Raw genomic sequence first — 16,655 nt, forward strand, 5'->3', positions numbered from 1 at the left:
AAATTTAATTTTGCTTGGTTGCTCTTCAGAGTTTTAGCTTACTAAGCTAAATTAAATTAACCTTTATCATTGTTACTTATATAATTGTCAGTACTTTATTCTCATTAGGAACTGACTAAAAGAAAGCTTCTAGCTACAGAGATAGGACTTAAAAATAGTAATACTGGGCCGGCGCCGCGGCTCACTTGGCTAATCCTCCGTTTGCGGCGCTGGTACTCCGGGTTCTAGTCCCGATTGCTCCTCTTCTAGTCCAGCTCTCTGCTATGGCCCGGGAAAGCAGTGGAGGGTGGCCCAAGTGCTTGGGCCCTGCACCTGCATGGGAGACCAGGAGGAGGCACCTGGCTTCTGGCTTCAGATCGGCGCAGCACACCAGCTGTAGCGGCCATTTTGGGGGTAAACCAACGGAAAAAGGAAGACCTTTCTCTCTGTCTCTCTCTCTCTCACTGTCTAACTCTACCTGTCAAAAAAAATAATAATAATAAGTAATACTGGGTAGGAGAGACAACATGAGTTAATTTGGATTTAGAAATTAATTAATAACAAAAAAGCATAGACATTAATAAGGATAAAGTGGGATAGTACCCAAAAATGGAGGATGATGTGGGTATATGACTATATATAGTTATACTTCACTAAATTCCTAAATATTCTAAGAATAAAGTATTCATAGATTAACCTAAACTTTTCAACTTGTCATGGTACTAGACAGAAAGTTCAGTAGAATTGTTTGATTTTTGCTAGTTATGAGACAAAGTGAATTTAATACGAAATACATGAATATAAAATGAAATTTAATATGAAAAGAAGATACTGTGAAATATTAGAGGGGAAAGGGGAACTTCTATATTATATATCTAGCCACTGGTTGTATATAGTTATTGAAAAGCTAAGATTTTACTTACGCTGTGAAGTGTAATGGGAAGCTGTGTTAAAAAGGTTACTGGTTCATTAGAAAAGTTACAACTCTGGCACTACTGCCATTTTGGGTTGCATAATTCTTTGCTGTAGAGAGCTTTCCTGTGTATTGCATACATTTTTAGCAGCCTCTTCAGCCTCCTCTACCCAGTAAATGTCATTAACATCCCTACCCCCAGTCTTGATAGCCAGATGACCCCGGCAAAATTGCTCACTGTTGGAACACCAGTATATTAAGTGTTCTATGCTGTGGTACTACATGGGATGCTTTTCTGTAAGAACAGTTAAAGCCAGGTTCAAAGCTCCGTGGCCATATTCTTACCCTTCTGCATGGTAAGGAGCATTTAATCTTTTTTTTTTTTTTTTTTTGACAGGCAGAGTGGACAGTGAGAGAGACAGACAGAAAGGTCTTCCTTTTGCCGTTGGTTTACCCTACAATGGCCACCGCGGCTGGCGCGCTGCGGCCGGCATACCGCGCTGATCCGAAGGCAGGAGCCAGGTGCTTATCTTGGTCTCCCATGGGGTGCAGGGCCCAAGCACTTGGGCCATCCTCCACTGTACACCCTGGCCACAGCAGAGAGCTGGCCTGGAAGAGGGGCAACCGGGACAGAATCCGGCGCCCCAACAGGGACTAGAACCCAGTGTGCCGGCGCTGCAGGCCGAGGATTAGCCTATTGAGTTGTGGCGCCGGCAGGAGCATTTAATCTTGTAGTGAGTTGTGGTCATGGTTCATGGGAGCCTAAAATAATTCACTGATGATAAAAAGTGAAGGTGAAACTAAGTTAGGATGTGTAAAATACCCTCTTCCTTTTTTAAAAACAATGTTGTTGATATCCTATATTGAATTCTGTGAAGTGATTAAAAACCTGAAGTGATTAAAATCCAAGATCAAGTTAAAGGAGAAATATGAAGTGAGTTTTTATTAATTCCAAAAATGAATCTCCATTCAGTAATTTATAGTGTGCAAACATATAAAGATTAGTTCTTTTAAATATTTTTTTAGAGATTGAATTGTTTGAAAGGCGAAGTTGGAGACATGGTAAGGAGGGGGAGATCATTCTTCCATCTGCTGGTTCACTCACCCAAATGGCTGCGATAGCCAGGGCTGGGCCAGGCCAAGGCCACATGCCCAGAATTCCCTCCGGGTCTCCCATGTAGGTGACAGAGACCAGCCTCTGTTGCTTTCCCAGGTGCACTCCCTGCAATTTCAGCAGGGAGCTGGATTGGAAGTAGAGCGGCTGGAATGTGAAAGGCTCATGTGGGATGCAGGCAGTGCTGTAAACTGCTGTGCCACATGCTGGCCTCTAAAGATTAGTTTTAAAATAAGCTGGATATTATAAAGCTGGGTATATGTTTTTATCGTAAAACTGAGCTCTTTTAACTATTGCCATAGATTTGCATTGTTTGCTACTTGATATATTGTTCTGTTAGATGAATACTTTTTAATGGTCATAAAATGTTCATCAAGAGATGTACTGTAAGTAATCTTGGGAGTGTCCATTCATTTTGGATATGGTGTTGCTACAAATTGTCCTGTTTGGTGTGTCTCTAATACCCTTAGGATAAATTCCTGAAAGTAAAATTCCTAGTTTTCTTCTTTTTTTTTTTTAAAGGCAGTTTTGTTTTTGTTTTTGTTTTTGTTTTTTTTTTTTTTGAAAGCCAGTTACAGAGAGAGGAGAGACAGAGATCTTCCATATGCTGGTTCACTCCCCAAATTGCCTCAGTAGCCTGATTGGGCCAGGCCAGAGCCAGGTGCTTCTTCCAGGTGCAGGGACCCAAGCACTTCGGCTACCCTCTGCTGCTTTCCCGGATGCATAGCAGAGAGCTGGATCAGAAGTCACTTAATTTTTTTTAAGATTTATTTATTTATTTATTTGAAAGGCAGAGCCACAGAGAGGCAGAAGCAGAGAGAAAGTCTTCATATCATCCACTGGTTCACTCCGCAGATGGCTGCAACTGCCAGAGCTGGGCCAGTCCAAAGCCAGGAGCTTGTTCTGGATGTACCATACAGGGGCAGGAGCCCAAGGACTTTGGCCATCTTCTACTGCTTCCCCAGGCTATAGCAGAGATCTGGATTGGAAGTGGAACAGCCTGGTATTGAACTGGCATCCATATGGGACGCTAGCATTGTAGGTGGTGGCTTTACCCACTACGCCACAGTGCCAGCCTCAGAGTCACTTGTTTTTTTTTTTTTAAGATTTATTTGAAACACAATGTTACAGAGAGTGGTAGAGCCACAGAGAGTTCTTCCATCTGCCGGTTCACCCCTCAGATGGCCGCAATGGCTGGAGCTGTGCGGATCCGTAGCCAGGAGCTTCCTCCAGGTCTCCCACATGGGTGCAGGGGCCCAAGGATTTGGGCCACCTTCCACTGTTTTCCCAGGCCATAGCAGAGAGCTGGATCAGAAGAGAAACAGCTAGGACTAGAACTGGCTCTCATATGGGATGCCAGAGCTTCAGGCTGGGGCTTTTTAACCCACTGCACCACAGCGCCAGCCCCAGAAGTCACTTTCTTAAGACTCCTGTAATCTTTGCTTTATTGCTGTCTGGAAAGACGAAAATAAACTCCAATCAGAAGTGTTGTTACTAGTGTTAAAATATTAAGAATCACATATCTATGTCTGTTTAGTTGAAAGACAGTACAACACAAAATGATAGCCCCTTTACTTCAGTCTTCCCTACTCCTAATCTTCTCAAAAGGTTACCATGTTAAAACTGGTTCTTGAGTGTCTTTCCAGAAAGAAGAAGGAAAAAGACCTGCATTGGGAATGAGGTGGGTTAGTGTGAGTTGTAGAATCAAACACTATTCTCCACCTTGTTACCCTACTCTAATATTCTTGGAAATAGTGTCATAATGGTACTCAATAGATACACTTGAGAAGACTCACTTATTTGAAAGACAGAGTGACAGAGAGAGAAAGGAATCTCATCTACTGGTTCTGTCCCCAAGTCCCTGCAATATGTGGGCTGGGTGAGTCTGAAGCTAGGAGCCTGGAACTCTAGATCTCTCATGTGGGGGGCAGGAGCCCAAGCACTTGGACCATCATTGTGGTCCTTCCCAGGATGTATTTGCAGGAAGCTGGTTTGGAAACAGTAGCTGGAACTTGAACTTGCATTCTGATACAGGATGCTGGTGTCCCAAGTGACAGTGTAACCTGTTGTGCCACAATCCCTGCCCTTATACTTTAGTATTCTGTCTTAGAGTTGTACCACAATATGTAAGTATTTAGTCTTCTATTAATGGGTATCTAGAGTTGTCTTTTTTTTTTAATCTAAGGTTTAAAATTAAAAAAAAAAAAAAAAAAGGCAGAGAGATCTATCTCATGTGCTGGTTCACTCTTCAAAAACCTGTAATTGCTAAGGCTGGTCCAGGCCAAAGTCAGGAGCTTAAAACTTCATCTGAATCTGCGACGTGGGTGCAGGGGCCCAAATAATTAGGCCATCTGCTGCTGCTTTTCCAGGCACATTAGCAGGAAGCTGGATCAGAAGCTGAGCAGCTAGGACTTAAACCAGCAGCATCTTAACCCACTCACCATGATTCTGGCCCTGTGGGAGTATTCTTGAAAGGTCTTTTTATATCAGGCTTACTGAAATACAGCTTCCAGTAATCCCATGAAGAAGCAAAATAAGATGTACTTACGAATCTTGGTCAGTTAGACTGCTTTACAAAATCTAAGAAAAAAAGTGTTTAGCCTAAAAGAAAAATAGAAAATTTGAGGTTGAGTGATCAGAAATTGAGAAGGCTATTGGGTGGTGGTTAAAAGTCAGCCTTTGATACCAAAATAGGATTTGAATAATAGCTCTGCTATTTACTGATTCTTGTGACCAACATGACCAGCTATTTGTGTGTGTGTGTTTTCAAGTATATAGTACAGTAATAACTATAGTCACTGAGTTGTATAACAGATCTTTTGAATTTATTCCTCTTTTGACTAATGTCTCCAAAATCTTCCCTTCCTCTACTGTAAAATAATTTTTAAATGGTGGGGGAAGAAGCATTTCACAGCACATGAAAGTTACGTGGAATTCTTATGTCAGTACTCATAAGTACAGATTTTTATTAGAACACAGTCATGCTTATCTCTTTATAGTTTCTGTGGCTACTTTTGCACTGCAATGGCAGAGTGAGTAGTTGTAGCAGACACTATATGGATAAAGAATATGTGGCCTGCAAAGCCTAAAATGTTTGCTCTCTGGTAGCCTTGTTTGGAAAAAGTATGCTGATCCATAGATTCCTGAGGGGACCAGACATTTTTTAAAATCACAGTTGAGTTTCTTTGTCAGCTACCTGTACTTTGTGGTAAATATCGATTGATTGAGATAATTAGTAGGCTTATTCACAAGTGTGGTTTTGTCGAATGAATGAAACAAGATAGGGCTTAAGAGGATTCCCAGGATTGCTTTCACTTCTCTTTTGGCAACATGGAGAACTTAGATTCTAGTTTCTTACCAGTTTTACTTATTGCCTCCTGCTCTATATAAGGAGGTGAGTATTGGCAAATACTGACCTTTTAAAAACTTTGAAGAATCTTTTTAGTTTTGAGGGGCAGTTACACCCATGCCTCTATGGTGGTCTGGTCAGTATTGCTAGAAATTCAGTAAAGAAAGTAGATAGCATCTCTGGAGGGAGTCATTTTTTTTCTTTTTAAAGATTTATGAAAGAGATCTTCCATCTATTGGTTTATTCCCCAGATGGCTGCATAAAACCAGGGCTGGGTCAGGCCAGAGTTAGGAGATTCATCCAGGTCTCCCATGTGTGGGTGGCTGGGGCCCAAGCCCTTGGGACATCTTTGACTGGTTTGCCAAGCCATTAGCAGGGAGCTGGATCTGAAGTGGAGCTGATGGGACACTTAACTGGCAGCCTATGGGATGCCAGTGTTGCAGGTGGCGGCTTTGCTTGCTATGTAACAACTTTGTCCCCTAAAAGTCATTATTTCTATATGTGAAAACTTGCAGATAGTTCTGAGCATTAGCTTTGACCATATTTGTTGCCTGTGGCAAATTTCTGGATTATTTGCATGTTTACAAATAGCCATTGGAAGCAGACTTTGTAAGTTCTGAACTTTGGATCCTAGCTGTGCTTCTACTCTTAGTCTGTAGGGATCTATAATAACAGAATGGCCCAGTTCTGTGGTGGTGTCCTTAAAAGGGCTTTTAGGATGTTCAGATCTGGGATGACTTATCTTGCTGAGAACTCGGTTAGCATGTTACTCTTGCCACATGGAAGATTTAATTCATATTCTAGTTGTAAGTTTCTCCAGCCATTTGGTTGGTTTTCAGCAGACTTTCCCGTGTTAAAAATCTTAGGAGTGATTTCTATTGAAACAGTCATTCTGGACTTTTTTTTTTTTTTTAATTTTCATTTATTTATTTGAGTGGCAGAGAGAGCAAGCAAGGATGAGTGCTTCCATCTGCTGGTTTACTCTCCACTCACCTGTGATGGCTGATTCTGGACTAGCCTGATGTTGAGAGCCAGGAACTCAATCCAGGTCTCTGTGTAGGTGGCAAGGACTCAGCTACTTAAGTGAGCACCTGCTGCCTCCCAGGGTGCAAATTAGCAGAAGTTCAAATTGAGAGTAAAGCCAGGATTTGAACCCAGGTACTTCTATAAGGGAGAATGGCATCTTAACCACTGTGCCAAATACTTGCCTGACAGTAGCTTTTTAAACTGTTTCTGATAGTATCTTTAGCACAGTATTTAAATTAGTCATTCAGGTATGGTTCATTTGATAGTTAAAGGAAAATAAAACTCAACTCATGTAGGTTTTCACACATAAATGGACTTATAAAAAGGATTTATAAAACAAAGTCCTTCGTAAATTATTCCCAGCTACAGGAATTCACTTGTAACGTTAAGTACTAAGCTATCTTGAACTGTTAGAGGCTAGACATAAAGGGAAACTGAAGTGCAGAGGTAAATCTAATTTCTTGTACACTTGTGTTTCTTAACCTCCCTTTAAAAAAATGGAGTTTTATAAAGCATGCAGAATTCAAGGAAGTGGAGTCTTTTTTAAAGATTTATTTGAAAGGCAGAGCAACAAGAGAGTAAGAAAACTACCTTCCACAGCTCCTGAATACCTGTAATAGCCAGGGCTCAGACATCTTGAGGCCAGGAGGCAGGAACTCCATCTGGGTCTCCTACGTGAGTGGCAGGAACATAAGCACTTGGGCCAGGAAGAAAATCATCTTACTTTTGTTTGCCGAACATAAGCAGGAGTTAGTCGTCCCTTCTTGTTCTGTGTTTGGCATGCTCTTGCTGCTTTCCCTACTATTGTATATGTTGTCTAACTCATTTTGGCTAAAATTTCCTAAGTGGTTTCCAGGAGCCTTAGTAAGATTCCAGATCAAAATGTGACTTGTTTTCTGTAAGCATTGATGACTTCAGTATTAAAATAGTTCTTCAGATTTGCTACTTCCTGTATGCATTGTCTATTTATTAAATCAGTTAATCATTCAATAGGCAGAATTTTTCTATTTTTTGTATGAAGAATTTTAGCAGCATATGGACATGCACATGGTAGTTATCATGGGATTAGTTTGTTATTGATGTTACCTTGAAAAGAGACCTTCAGTTTGGATGGTAAACGTTTTTTATATTTATTTTTTTCTTGATTTGATAAATTGGTAATAATCATCTCTAGTCCCCTGAAATTTTTTTTTTTTTTTTTTGGTATAGTGTCAGAAGTTCCTGTTCCCCTCCCATCCCATTTACAGCTTGTTTATATCTTTCCTGACTTGTTTATATGGATGGACATAGCTATATACATGTGCATATAATTTCCATTTTTGCTTAATAACAAAAACAGACTATACACACTGGTGACTAACTTTCATGTATGTCATGGACCATTTTCCACGTCAGTGCAATTATATCTCCCTCAGTCTTTTGAATGGCTGCATATTCCACTCTATGGATGTACCATATTTATGCAACCGTTTCTCTAGTGCTTACGGTTGTGTCTAGTTTTTTGCTAGCATTATGATGACAGATTGTGATGAATGGTAAGGAAGTCAGTAGAGAGCACTTACTACTTCAAAGGAAAAAAAAAGAAGAAACTTCCTTTGCCATTAGTCACTTACTAAATGAGATTTAATAAAAACACTGTTAAAAGTTGGGAGGACCAAAATTGATACTTTCTCTCTGATCTTTTTGCCATGTGTATATCTGAATTCTTTGTTTTTAAAGAAGAAACAGCATTGAAGCATTATTTGGGGGGAAAAACACACACACAAAATCCAGCAACTCAGCATTCATGAGCAACTCTATACTATACCAGTATGTGCCTGTGCAGAGGAAGGAAAACAATTTTGGTAAGGAACTAAAACTTTAGCTTTAAACTTCCAACAGGATATTTATAATGAATGATTAATCAAAAAAAAAAATTAATGTTGACAGAGCCTTTTTTAGTTAAAAAGTCACCATACTTTTGATATCTGTAATTTCAGTTTAAACTTCTCCCCTTTTTCCTTAAAATCTGAATTTGCAGCCAACAAAAATTAGATACCCTAAGGTGTATGTTACTTCTGACTTAATTAAAATATCTATTAACATTAATTAGAGATGTTGTGGGTTGACTTTGCAGGGGGCCGAGTTCACTAACTGCTGAGTTTTACACACATTACAGCAACAGTCCATTTCTAGGTGTGTGATGCATCCATTTAGATGCTTTAAAATGTTTGTTTTTTAAAATTACTTAAACATGGGCAATTATCATTGGTAGTCTTGTTAAACCTAAACATATGACATTTGTTAAGCTTACTCCATTAATGTAAGCTAATAACTACCTTTTGCATTATATAGGAAATATATCCTGGACAGTTTCAACCGTCTCTCTGTCACAAATTCATTGCTTTGTCAGATAAAGAAGGAAAACTTCTTCGCAACTATACCCAGAACATAGACACTCTTGAACAGGTTGCAGGAATCCAAAGGATAATTCAGTGTCATGGTTAGTAAACTTCAAAATGGCTTTCTCATTTACTATTTTTTTTTCCATTTTTTTAGATATATTTATTTATTTGAAAGTTACACAGAGAGAGAAGAGGCAGGGGGAGGGTCTTCCATCCGATAGTTCACTCCCAAACTGGCCACGATGGCTGGAGCTGCACCAATCCGAAGCCAGGAGCTTCTTCCAGGTCTCCCACTTGGGTGCAGGGGCCCAAGGACTTGGGCCATCTTCTACCTATTTCCCAGGCCATAGCAGAGAGCTGGATCAGAAGTGGAGCAGCTGGGTCTCAAACTGGTGCCCATATGGGATGCTGGTGCTTCAGGCCAGACCATTAACCCGCTGTGCCACAGCGCTGGCCCCTCATTTATTTAGTTTTCTAGGAGTAACCAGTTTTAGAAAGCAGGCTGCCAGTCAGTGATGGAGTTTGAGCATTATGAATATTAATTGTGTTACCTAATTGTAATCTAAGATGTAAAATGCAAAAATAATAAAACCAGAAATATTGGCCTTTACATCTGATTGTACAAAATATTTCAAATGTTAAGTACTTTGGAATTAAAAAGACAGTGCAGTTGCCTACCATTCCATTATTTTAAATAATCTTAATGATTATAAAAATAACATTGGGTATATGTGAAGTAATGTGACAGTTTTAGTATATGAAGCCAAAAGAAGTGGTCAGTTCAGATGTACAGGATTCAGAAATTTCAGTAAGTATGAACAGGCCATTTCTCATGTACAGTACTTCCAAAGTGCAGCTGTTGAACTAACACAATTGAAATGTTCTCACTGCCCTGGAGGAATTAATTTATTGAAGAGTCTCACCAGTTGAGGACTGTATCCTCTACCTATGTATGTGTCTTGGAGATAAAAATGTGTATATATACATGCACACACATGGGTACTTCAAAATTTTAATGGGAAATGGAATGAAAATAAATATTTTAGCACAAATTTGACATCCATGCAGTTTTTTCATTAAGTGGTACTTTTTGAACCACCTTCATGTGTATATTTTAATTCATCCCCTAAACTCTCATGTGAAATCCCCTAAAGCTTTAAAACTCTTTGCTTTCCTAGTTTCAAACTTTCTAACATTTGTGGTATGTTCAAGAAACAGAAACACTCCTTTAATAAAGCATGTGTATGTATGTTGATTGTAGGTTCCTTTGCAACAGCATCTTGCCTGATCTGTAAATACAAAGTTGACTGTGAAGCTGTACGAGGAGATATTTTTAATCAGGTAATTTACTATCCATGTTTTAGGAGTTGTGAGTCTCTGACCTATTCTTTTTCTGCCAAATTCTTATTTTAATTTTTTGCCTACAAGCATGTGGTACAGAAAGGTCTAGGAAGAGATTGTTAGCATTGGGAATTTTAAGGAAATACAAAAGAACCTTTCAGTACTTGTACAGAAAACATTTGCTCCACAATGTCTTTTTAAAAGATTAATTTATCTGAAAGGCAGAGTTACACAGAGATCTCCCATCTAGATCACTCCCCGGGTGGCCGCAATGGCCAGGCCAAAGCCAGCAGCCTGGAACTCCATTCAGGTCCCCCATATGGGTTGTGGGGGCCCAAGTACTCTGGCCATCTTCCTCTGCTTTTCCAGGCAGGTTAACAGGGAGCTGTAATAGAAGTGGAGCAGCTGGAACTTGAACTGGTGCTCATATGGATGCTGCTGTTGCAGGTGGCAGCTTTACCTGCACTAAGGCAGCACCCTATAAAATGTCTCTTTAAAATGATGAAGTTTCTCCTTAGTATTTAAGCCCAGTGTAAAGACTATGAGATGTTACTTCTCTTTTTTAGTGTCTGTCAGATTTGGAATATTAAGTCAATTATGGTAATCCTTCAGAACATTTAAGAAATGATAGTAAAAGTATTTCATACATGCTCACTGCTCCCTCCCCCCTCAAAGAAAATGTAGTAGGAAATAAGTCATCCAGAAATAGGTTCTATGTTCTTAGTTGCATAATCATGTATAATTATGAGAGGAAGGATAGCATCATTTCCTAATATTTTTTTTAGGATTTCAGTCCTATGTTGTGTGTGTACATACCTGTTGTTTCTCTTAATATACAAGAAATTCTTATGAGATTTGAAGGGTAGAATGCTTAGGAGAGAGGGAGAGACAGAGACTGAGATCTTCCATTGGCTATTTCACTCCTCAAATGGCTGCAACATCTGGGGTGGGGGGCCAAAGCCAGAAACTCCATCTGGGTCCCTGAGTAGCAGACTCTAAGTAGTATAGACAAATCAGTAGGGAGCTGGGAACTGAACAGGCACCCTGATAAGGGTATGCAGCCATCCCACCCAGTGGCTGAATATGCTGTGCTGGCAACACTGACTCCTGCAACAAATTCATAAATATTGTATACTTCTACACATAAAAAAATAGAGGATAGTATTTCAGTATGAGGGTCAAAAAGTAGAAAATGCAGTTAAAAGAGAATTAGGATTTGGTGCAAAAAATTTTTGAAATCCAGGCTTATAAGGGTCTTCAAAAGACTAATGGAAGGGTCCAGCCTTATGATGTAGTGCTGCCTGCGACACCAGCATCCCGATGGCTGCTGGTTTGTGTTCCAGCTGCTCCACGTCTGATCAAGCTCTGCCATTGGCCTGGGAAAAACAGCAGAGGATGGCTAGGGTGTTTGAGTCCCTGCCACCCACATGGAAGACCTGGATGAAGTTCTGGCTATTGCAGCCATCTGAGGAATGAACCAGTGGATGGAAGAGCCCTCTTTGCCCATCTTCTTTCAAAATAAATCTTAAAATTCATAGAAAACAAATGCATGTTCTAAATGCATGGATTTCAGATTTTTCTTGCATCAAATTAAGCTCTTTAAAATTCTATTTCCCATGAACTTCTTGAAGGTACTTTGTAAAGTGCTGTTATGTTTGGTGCGTGAATGTTATCTGTTTATTGAGAGTTATACATAAGTAGTTTCTCCCCCTGCTGTTTATCCACTTTTTCTGTTTTGGCAATTCTGAAATGCATCCTTAGGAAGTGTGGACATGTTGACTGTAACTTGGTCTCTCTCTTCACTTCCTTGTCTTAAACAAAATCTGGAACATGCAGGTAGTTCCTCGATGTCCTAGGTGCCCAGCTGATGAACCACTTGCTATCATGAAACCAGAGATTGTCTTTTTTGGTGAAAACTTACCAGAACAATTTCATAGAGCCATGAAGTATGACAAAGATGAAGTTGATCTCCTCATTGTTATTGGGTCTTCCCTGAAAGTAAGACCAGTCGCACTAATTCCAAGTAAGTTGATGGCTTTTATAGAATATTTATGTATGTAAAGCCAAGGGGGTTGTGGATCTGTATAATTATAAATGCCTTAATTTTTGTGTCTTTAGTCTTAATGTGATTACAGCTGATCTTTCAAATTTGATTGATTTCAGATCTAGTGAGTCTAGTTTGATAGAAGTGTATGCATGTAAGATACAGTTTGGGGGTTTGACTGATTTAGTTTTGTAGTGACGATTTCATGCCATGCCATATTTACATTCCTGTATACAGTCTTGGGAAATGATCTTTTGCATATATTTGTATGTATTTTTAAAGACTTATTTGAGAGTCACAGTTAAACAGAGAGAGGAGAGGCAGAGAGAGAGAGAGGTCTTCCATCTGCTGGTTCACTCCCCAGATGGCTGCAACTGCTGGAGTGCTGAGCCGATCTGAAGCCAGGAGCTTTGTCTGGGTCTCCCACGCGGGTGCAAAGGGCTATTTCAGTGGTCTGATGTCTTACTCAAACTCCTAAGCAGAGAATTCAATAAATCTCTACCTCAGCAATCAAATAGGGAGCCAGAGTAAAAAGTTGAAAGAAACTTCTGTCCATCTGTAGCTTCAGCAGTTAACTCAATCTTAGTTGTGAAATTCTATTAAAGTAAAATATAAGCCTATTTGTAATCCAATGAAACTTGAAGATGTAATATACAAGCCTCTTTACATTACATTTATATTTTCCCCCCGTTCAAAGCTAATTCAGAGGTTTTCTCTGCCTTAAAAGCTTTTCTCTTAAAAGCTTTCTGTGTGTGTTGGTGATGGACCAAGACAACTCTTTGAAAATGTAACACACACTTATATTTGTGACTTTTTCACCCCCTTTTTATCAGAATGATAACACTTACATGCCAAGAACTCTACTATGCACATGACACATTAAATCATTTAATCCTCACCAGAACCTTCTGGAAAAGTACTGTTATTATCCTCATTCTACAGAAAGACACTGAGGTAACCACGAGACAGGAGCAGAACCTGGGATTTTAAAAGGTACTGCTCACCTGCTTACAAGATAGTTTGATGAAATGTAATGGCTATTAAATGTAATGGTTGTTAAGTATTAGTGGAGAGTTTCTTTTTTGGTTGGAGCTCAGATCCTTGTTAGATTTTTGCATGGCACATCTGTTGTGATTTTACCAGCTTACTTCCCCTCCCCTTTCTCTCATTTTCACCCCATTTTTAGGCTCCATACCCCACGAAGTGCCTCAGATATTAATTAACAGGGAACCTTTGCCTCATCTACATTTTGATGTAGAGCTTCTTGGAGACTGTGACGTCATAATTAATGAACTGTGTCATAGGCTAGGTGGTGAATATGCCAAACTTTGCTGCAACCCTACAAAGCTTTCAGAAATTACTGAAAAACCTCCACGAACACAGAAAGAGTTGGTTCATATGTCAGAGTTGCCACCAACACCTCTACATATTTCAGAAGATTCAAGTTCACCAGAAAGAACTTCACCAACAAATTCTTCAATGATTGTTAAGCTTATCGACCAAGCAACTAAGAGTAATGTGGCCGATTCAGATGTCTCTCAATCAAAAGTTTGTATGGAAGAAAAATCACAGGAAGTACAGACTAATCCTAGGAATACTGAAAGTGTAGCTGAACAGTTGGAAAATCCGGATATGAAGAGTGTTGGTTCCAATACTGGGGAGAAAAATGAACGAACCTCAGTTGCTGACACAGTGAGAAAGTGCTGGCCCAGCAGAACTGCAAAGGAACAGATTAGTAAACGGCTCGATGGTAAGAGAGGCTGTTGAACCATTTTGTAAAGCTAGCTTCTTGCAGTTGTCATAATCATCAACTTGGCAGGCTAATATTGATTAGGGTATCTTTATGTAGCAACTAACTGTTCAGGGATGAAAAGTTAATTTTAGTTAGAAAAAGGTTGCTTGTATTATCATAGGGAAAAACTCATTTACTTACAGTTAAAGCCCTGTATGGAGGGGTCGAGAAGGAACCTCCGTTTGTTAGCATAGGTGAACTCTTTGTAAACCCATTTACAAAGTTTAATATGTATAGGTCTTATAGACAATAGATTCTGATGCAGCAGATGGGTGGTGGGGCCTAATTTTCTAATTGTCAGTGTCCAGACTACAGTTAATGTGTGTGAAGACCTTCAAAAAATAAAAGTTAATGCAAATAATGAAATAAGTACTTCAGTAAAATGAATTGGGTAGCTAATGTAGGCTGGGCTGGATACTTAATTTTAAGCAAGTAGCAAACTAAGATTTGAACCCAGGACTACTAAGTTTACAGCTTGTTTTTAACAAAACACTATTAATAGTAATAGTCTGTAGTAGTGACACTTGTAAAAAGGCAAAGCTGAAACCTATTCTTAATTCTAGGCTACCAAATAGTCTTAAAAGTTTGATTACTAACATTTCCCTTTTACTACCATATTTCAGGTAATCAGTATCTGTTTTTACCACCAAATCGTTATATTTTCCATGGCGCTGAGGTATATTCAGACTCTGAAGATGATGTCTTATCCTCTAGTTCTTGTGGAAGTAACAGTGATAGTGGGACATGCCAGAGTCCAAGTTTAGAAGAACCACTGGAGGATGAAAGTGAGATTGAAGAATTCTACAATGGCTTGGAAGATGATGTTGATGTTCCAGAGAGACCTGGAGGAACTGGATTTGGGGCTGATGGAGGTCTTCAAGAGGCAGTTAATGAAGCTGTAGCTGTGAAACAGGAAGCAACAGATGTCAACTATCCATCAAACAAATCATAATGTTGCAGCTGTCCAGGTACAGGAATTGTTCCACCAGCATTAGGAACTATAGCATGTCAAAGTGAATGTTTACTTGTGAACTCAATAGAGAAGGAAACCAGAAAGGTGTAATATTTATAGACTGGTAAAATAGGTGGTTTTTCATGGATAATTTTTTAACTTTATTATTTCTGTACACGCAACACTAACTTTTTTGTTTTGAAAGAAAGGTACTAAGTATCTTTAACCAGATGTTGGTCAAGACTTTTCACTTTCTTTCAAGGGTTCGTTTGTATGATACATCCATATGTATATATAATTTTTTTGCCTAGTGAGTTTCAACATTTTAAATGCAAAAAGCCATTGGAATGTTAAATTAATGTAAAGGGAACAGCTTATCTAGACCAAAGAATGGTATTTTCACACTTTTCTTTATAACATTGAATGATTTGAAGTCCTCAAAATCTGTTCTGCTATACTTTTGATTTTTTAGCACAATTATCTATTTTTAAACACTGGCATTTTCCAAAACTTGTGGCAGCTAACTTTTTAAAAATCTGAAATGACATGCAACTTGAATAGAATGAAGTCAACAATATGCGGGAAGGCACTCAGTTTATCTTTATGTAAAAGAAAGACTTGGTGCTAAGCATTTCAGGAATATTGTATCTGTTCAAATGAAGATGGCTTTTGTACTTCCTGAGGACATGTAGTAATGTCTATATTGGCTCATAAAACTAACCTGAAAAACAAATGCTTTGGAAATGTTTCAGTTGCTTTAGAAACAGTAGTGCCTGCCTGGACCCCCTTAGTTTTGAAATATTTGCCATTGTTTAAATACCTATCACTGTGGTAGAGCTTGCATCAGTCCTTCCTGTTCTGTAAGTATTAAACTGCCAAGATGTGAATATGCAAAGCTTTTCTGAATCTATAGTTATGGTACTTCTACAGGGCAGAGTGTAATATTTTGGACTGCTGTTTTTCCATTAATGAGGAGAGCAACAGGCCTGTGATTACAGTTCCAAAGTAATACGATGTTAATTTTAACTCAGCCAGAAAGTACATGTCTCCTTTGGGAGGATTTGGTGTAATAAATACCAAACTGCTGGCCTAGTGTTATGGAAGGTGAACATGAAATAACTTGTAATAGCAGAACAGTTAATGAATGAAACTAGTTCTTACAATGTATATTTAAAAGCTTAGCCTGCCTTAAGACTTAGAGATCAACTTTCTAAGCTGCAGAAGCTTCTAGCCTTTCAAAAAAGTTCATACTTTATTATAAAATTGCACAGCACACATTTATTTTCCAGACCTTTTTTGAACATTACTCCAATTATAAAGTATAAAGCATTTCTGTGTTGGCTTAGTATTTATTACAAGAAAAGGGGTTTGAAATACAGCTGTTCTTTATGCATAAAATACCCAGCTAATACCATTACTGTCAGAAAAAAGTTGTACTGAATGGACATTTCCCTACCTAAGAAGTCTCAATCCGCATTTATTTGGCTACACTAAAGAATGCAGTATATTTAGTTTTCCATTTGCATGATGTGTTTGTGCTATAGATGATATTTTAAATTGAGAAATTTGTTTTAAATTATTTTTACAGTGAAGACTGTTTTCAGCTCTTTTTATATTGTACATAGTCTTTTATGTAATCTACTGGCATATGTTTTGTAGACTGTTTAATGACTGGATATTCCACAACTTTTGAAATACAAAACCAGTGTTTTATACTTGTATACACTGTTTTAAAGTCTATTAAAATTGTCATTTGACTTT

General features: G+C 38.7%; 1 protein-coding gene across 2 annotated transcripts in view; it reads left to right on the plus strand.

The window, feature by feature from the left end:
* SIRT1 (sirtuin 1) overlaps positions 1-16,655 on the plus strand; it is a 29,186-nt gene extending 12,531 nt beyond the window's left edge. Inside the window, exons 1-6 of one of the 2 annotated variants that reach the window (XM_062214040.1) lie at positions 8,124-8,225; positions 8,716-8,863; positions 10,027-10,106; positions 11,943-12,129; positions 13,337-13,900; positions 14,566-16,655. In XM_062214040.1, coding sequence (XP_062070024.1) covers positions 8,193-8,225; positions 8,716-8,863; positions 10,027-10,106; positions 11,943-12,129; positions 13,337-13,900; positions 14,566-14,894 — 1,341 coding nt within the window. In that variant the 5' untranslated portion in view covers positions 8,124-8,192 and the 3' untranslated portion in view covers positions 14,895-16,655. Of the gene's footprint in view, positions 1-8,123; positions 8,226-8,715; positions 8,864-10,026; positions 10,107-11,942; positions 12,130-13,336; positions 13,901-14,565 lie in introns of those variants that run through there. The other variant, XM_062214039.1, reaches the window with a different exon arrangement.

This window comes from Lepus europaeus, chromosome 17 (genome assembly GCF_033115175.1).
Source record: "Lepus europaeus isolate LE1 chromosome 17, mLepTim1.pri, whole genome shotgun sequence".
In the NCBI taxonomy this organism is placed as follows: domain Eukaryota; kingdom Metazoa; phylum Chordata; class Mammalia; order Lagomorpha; family Leporidae; genus Lepus; species Lepus europaeus.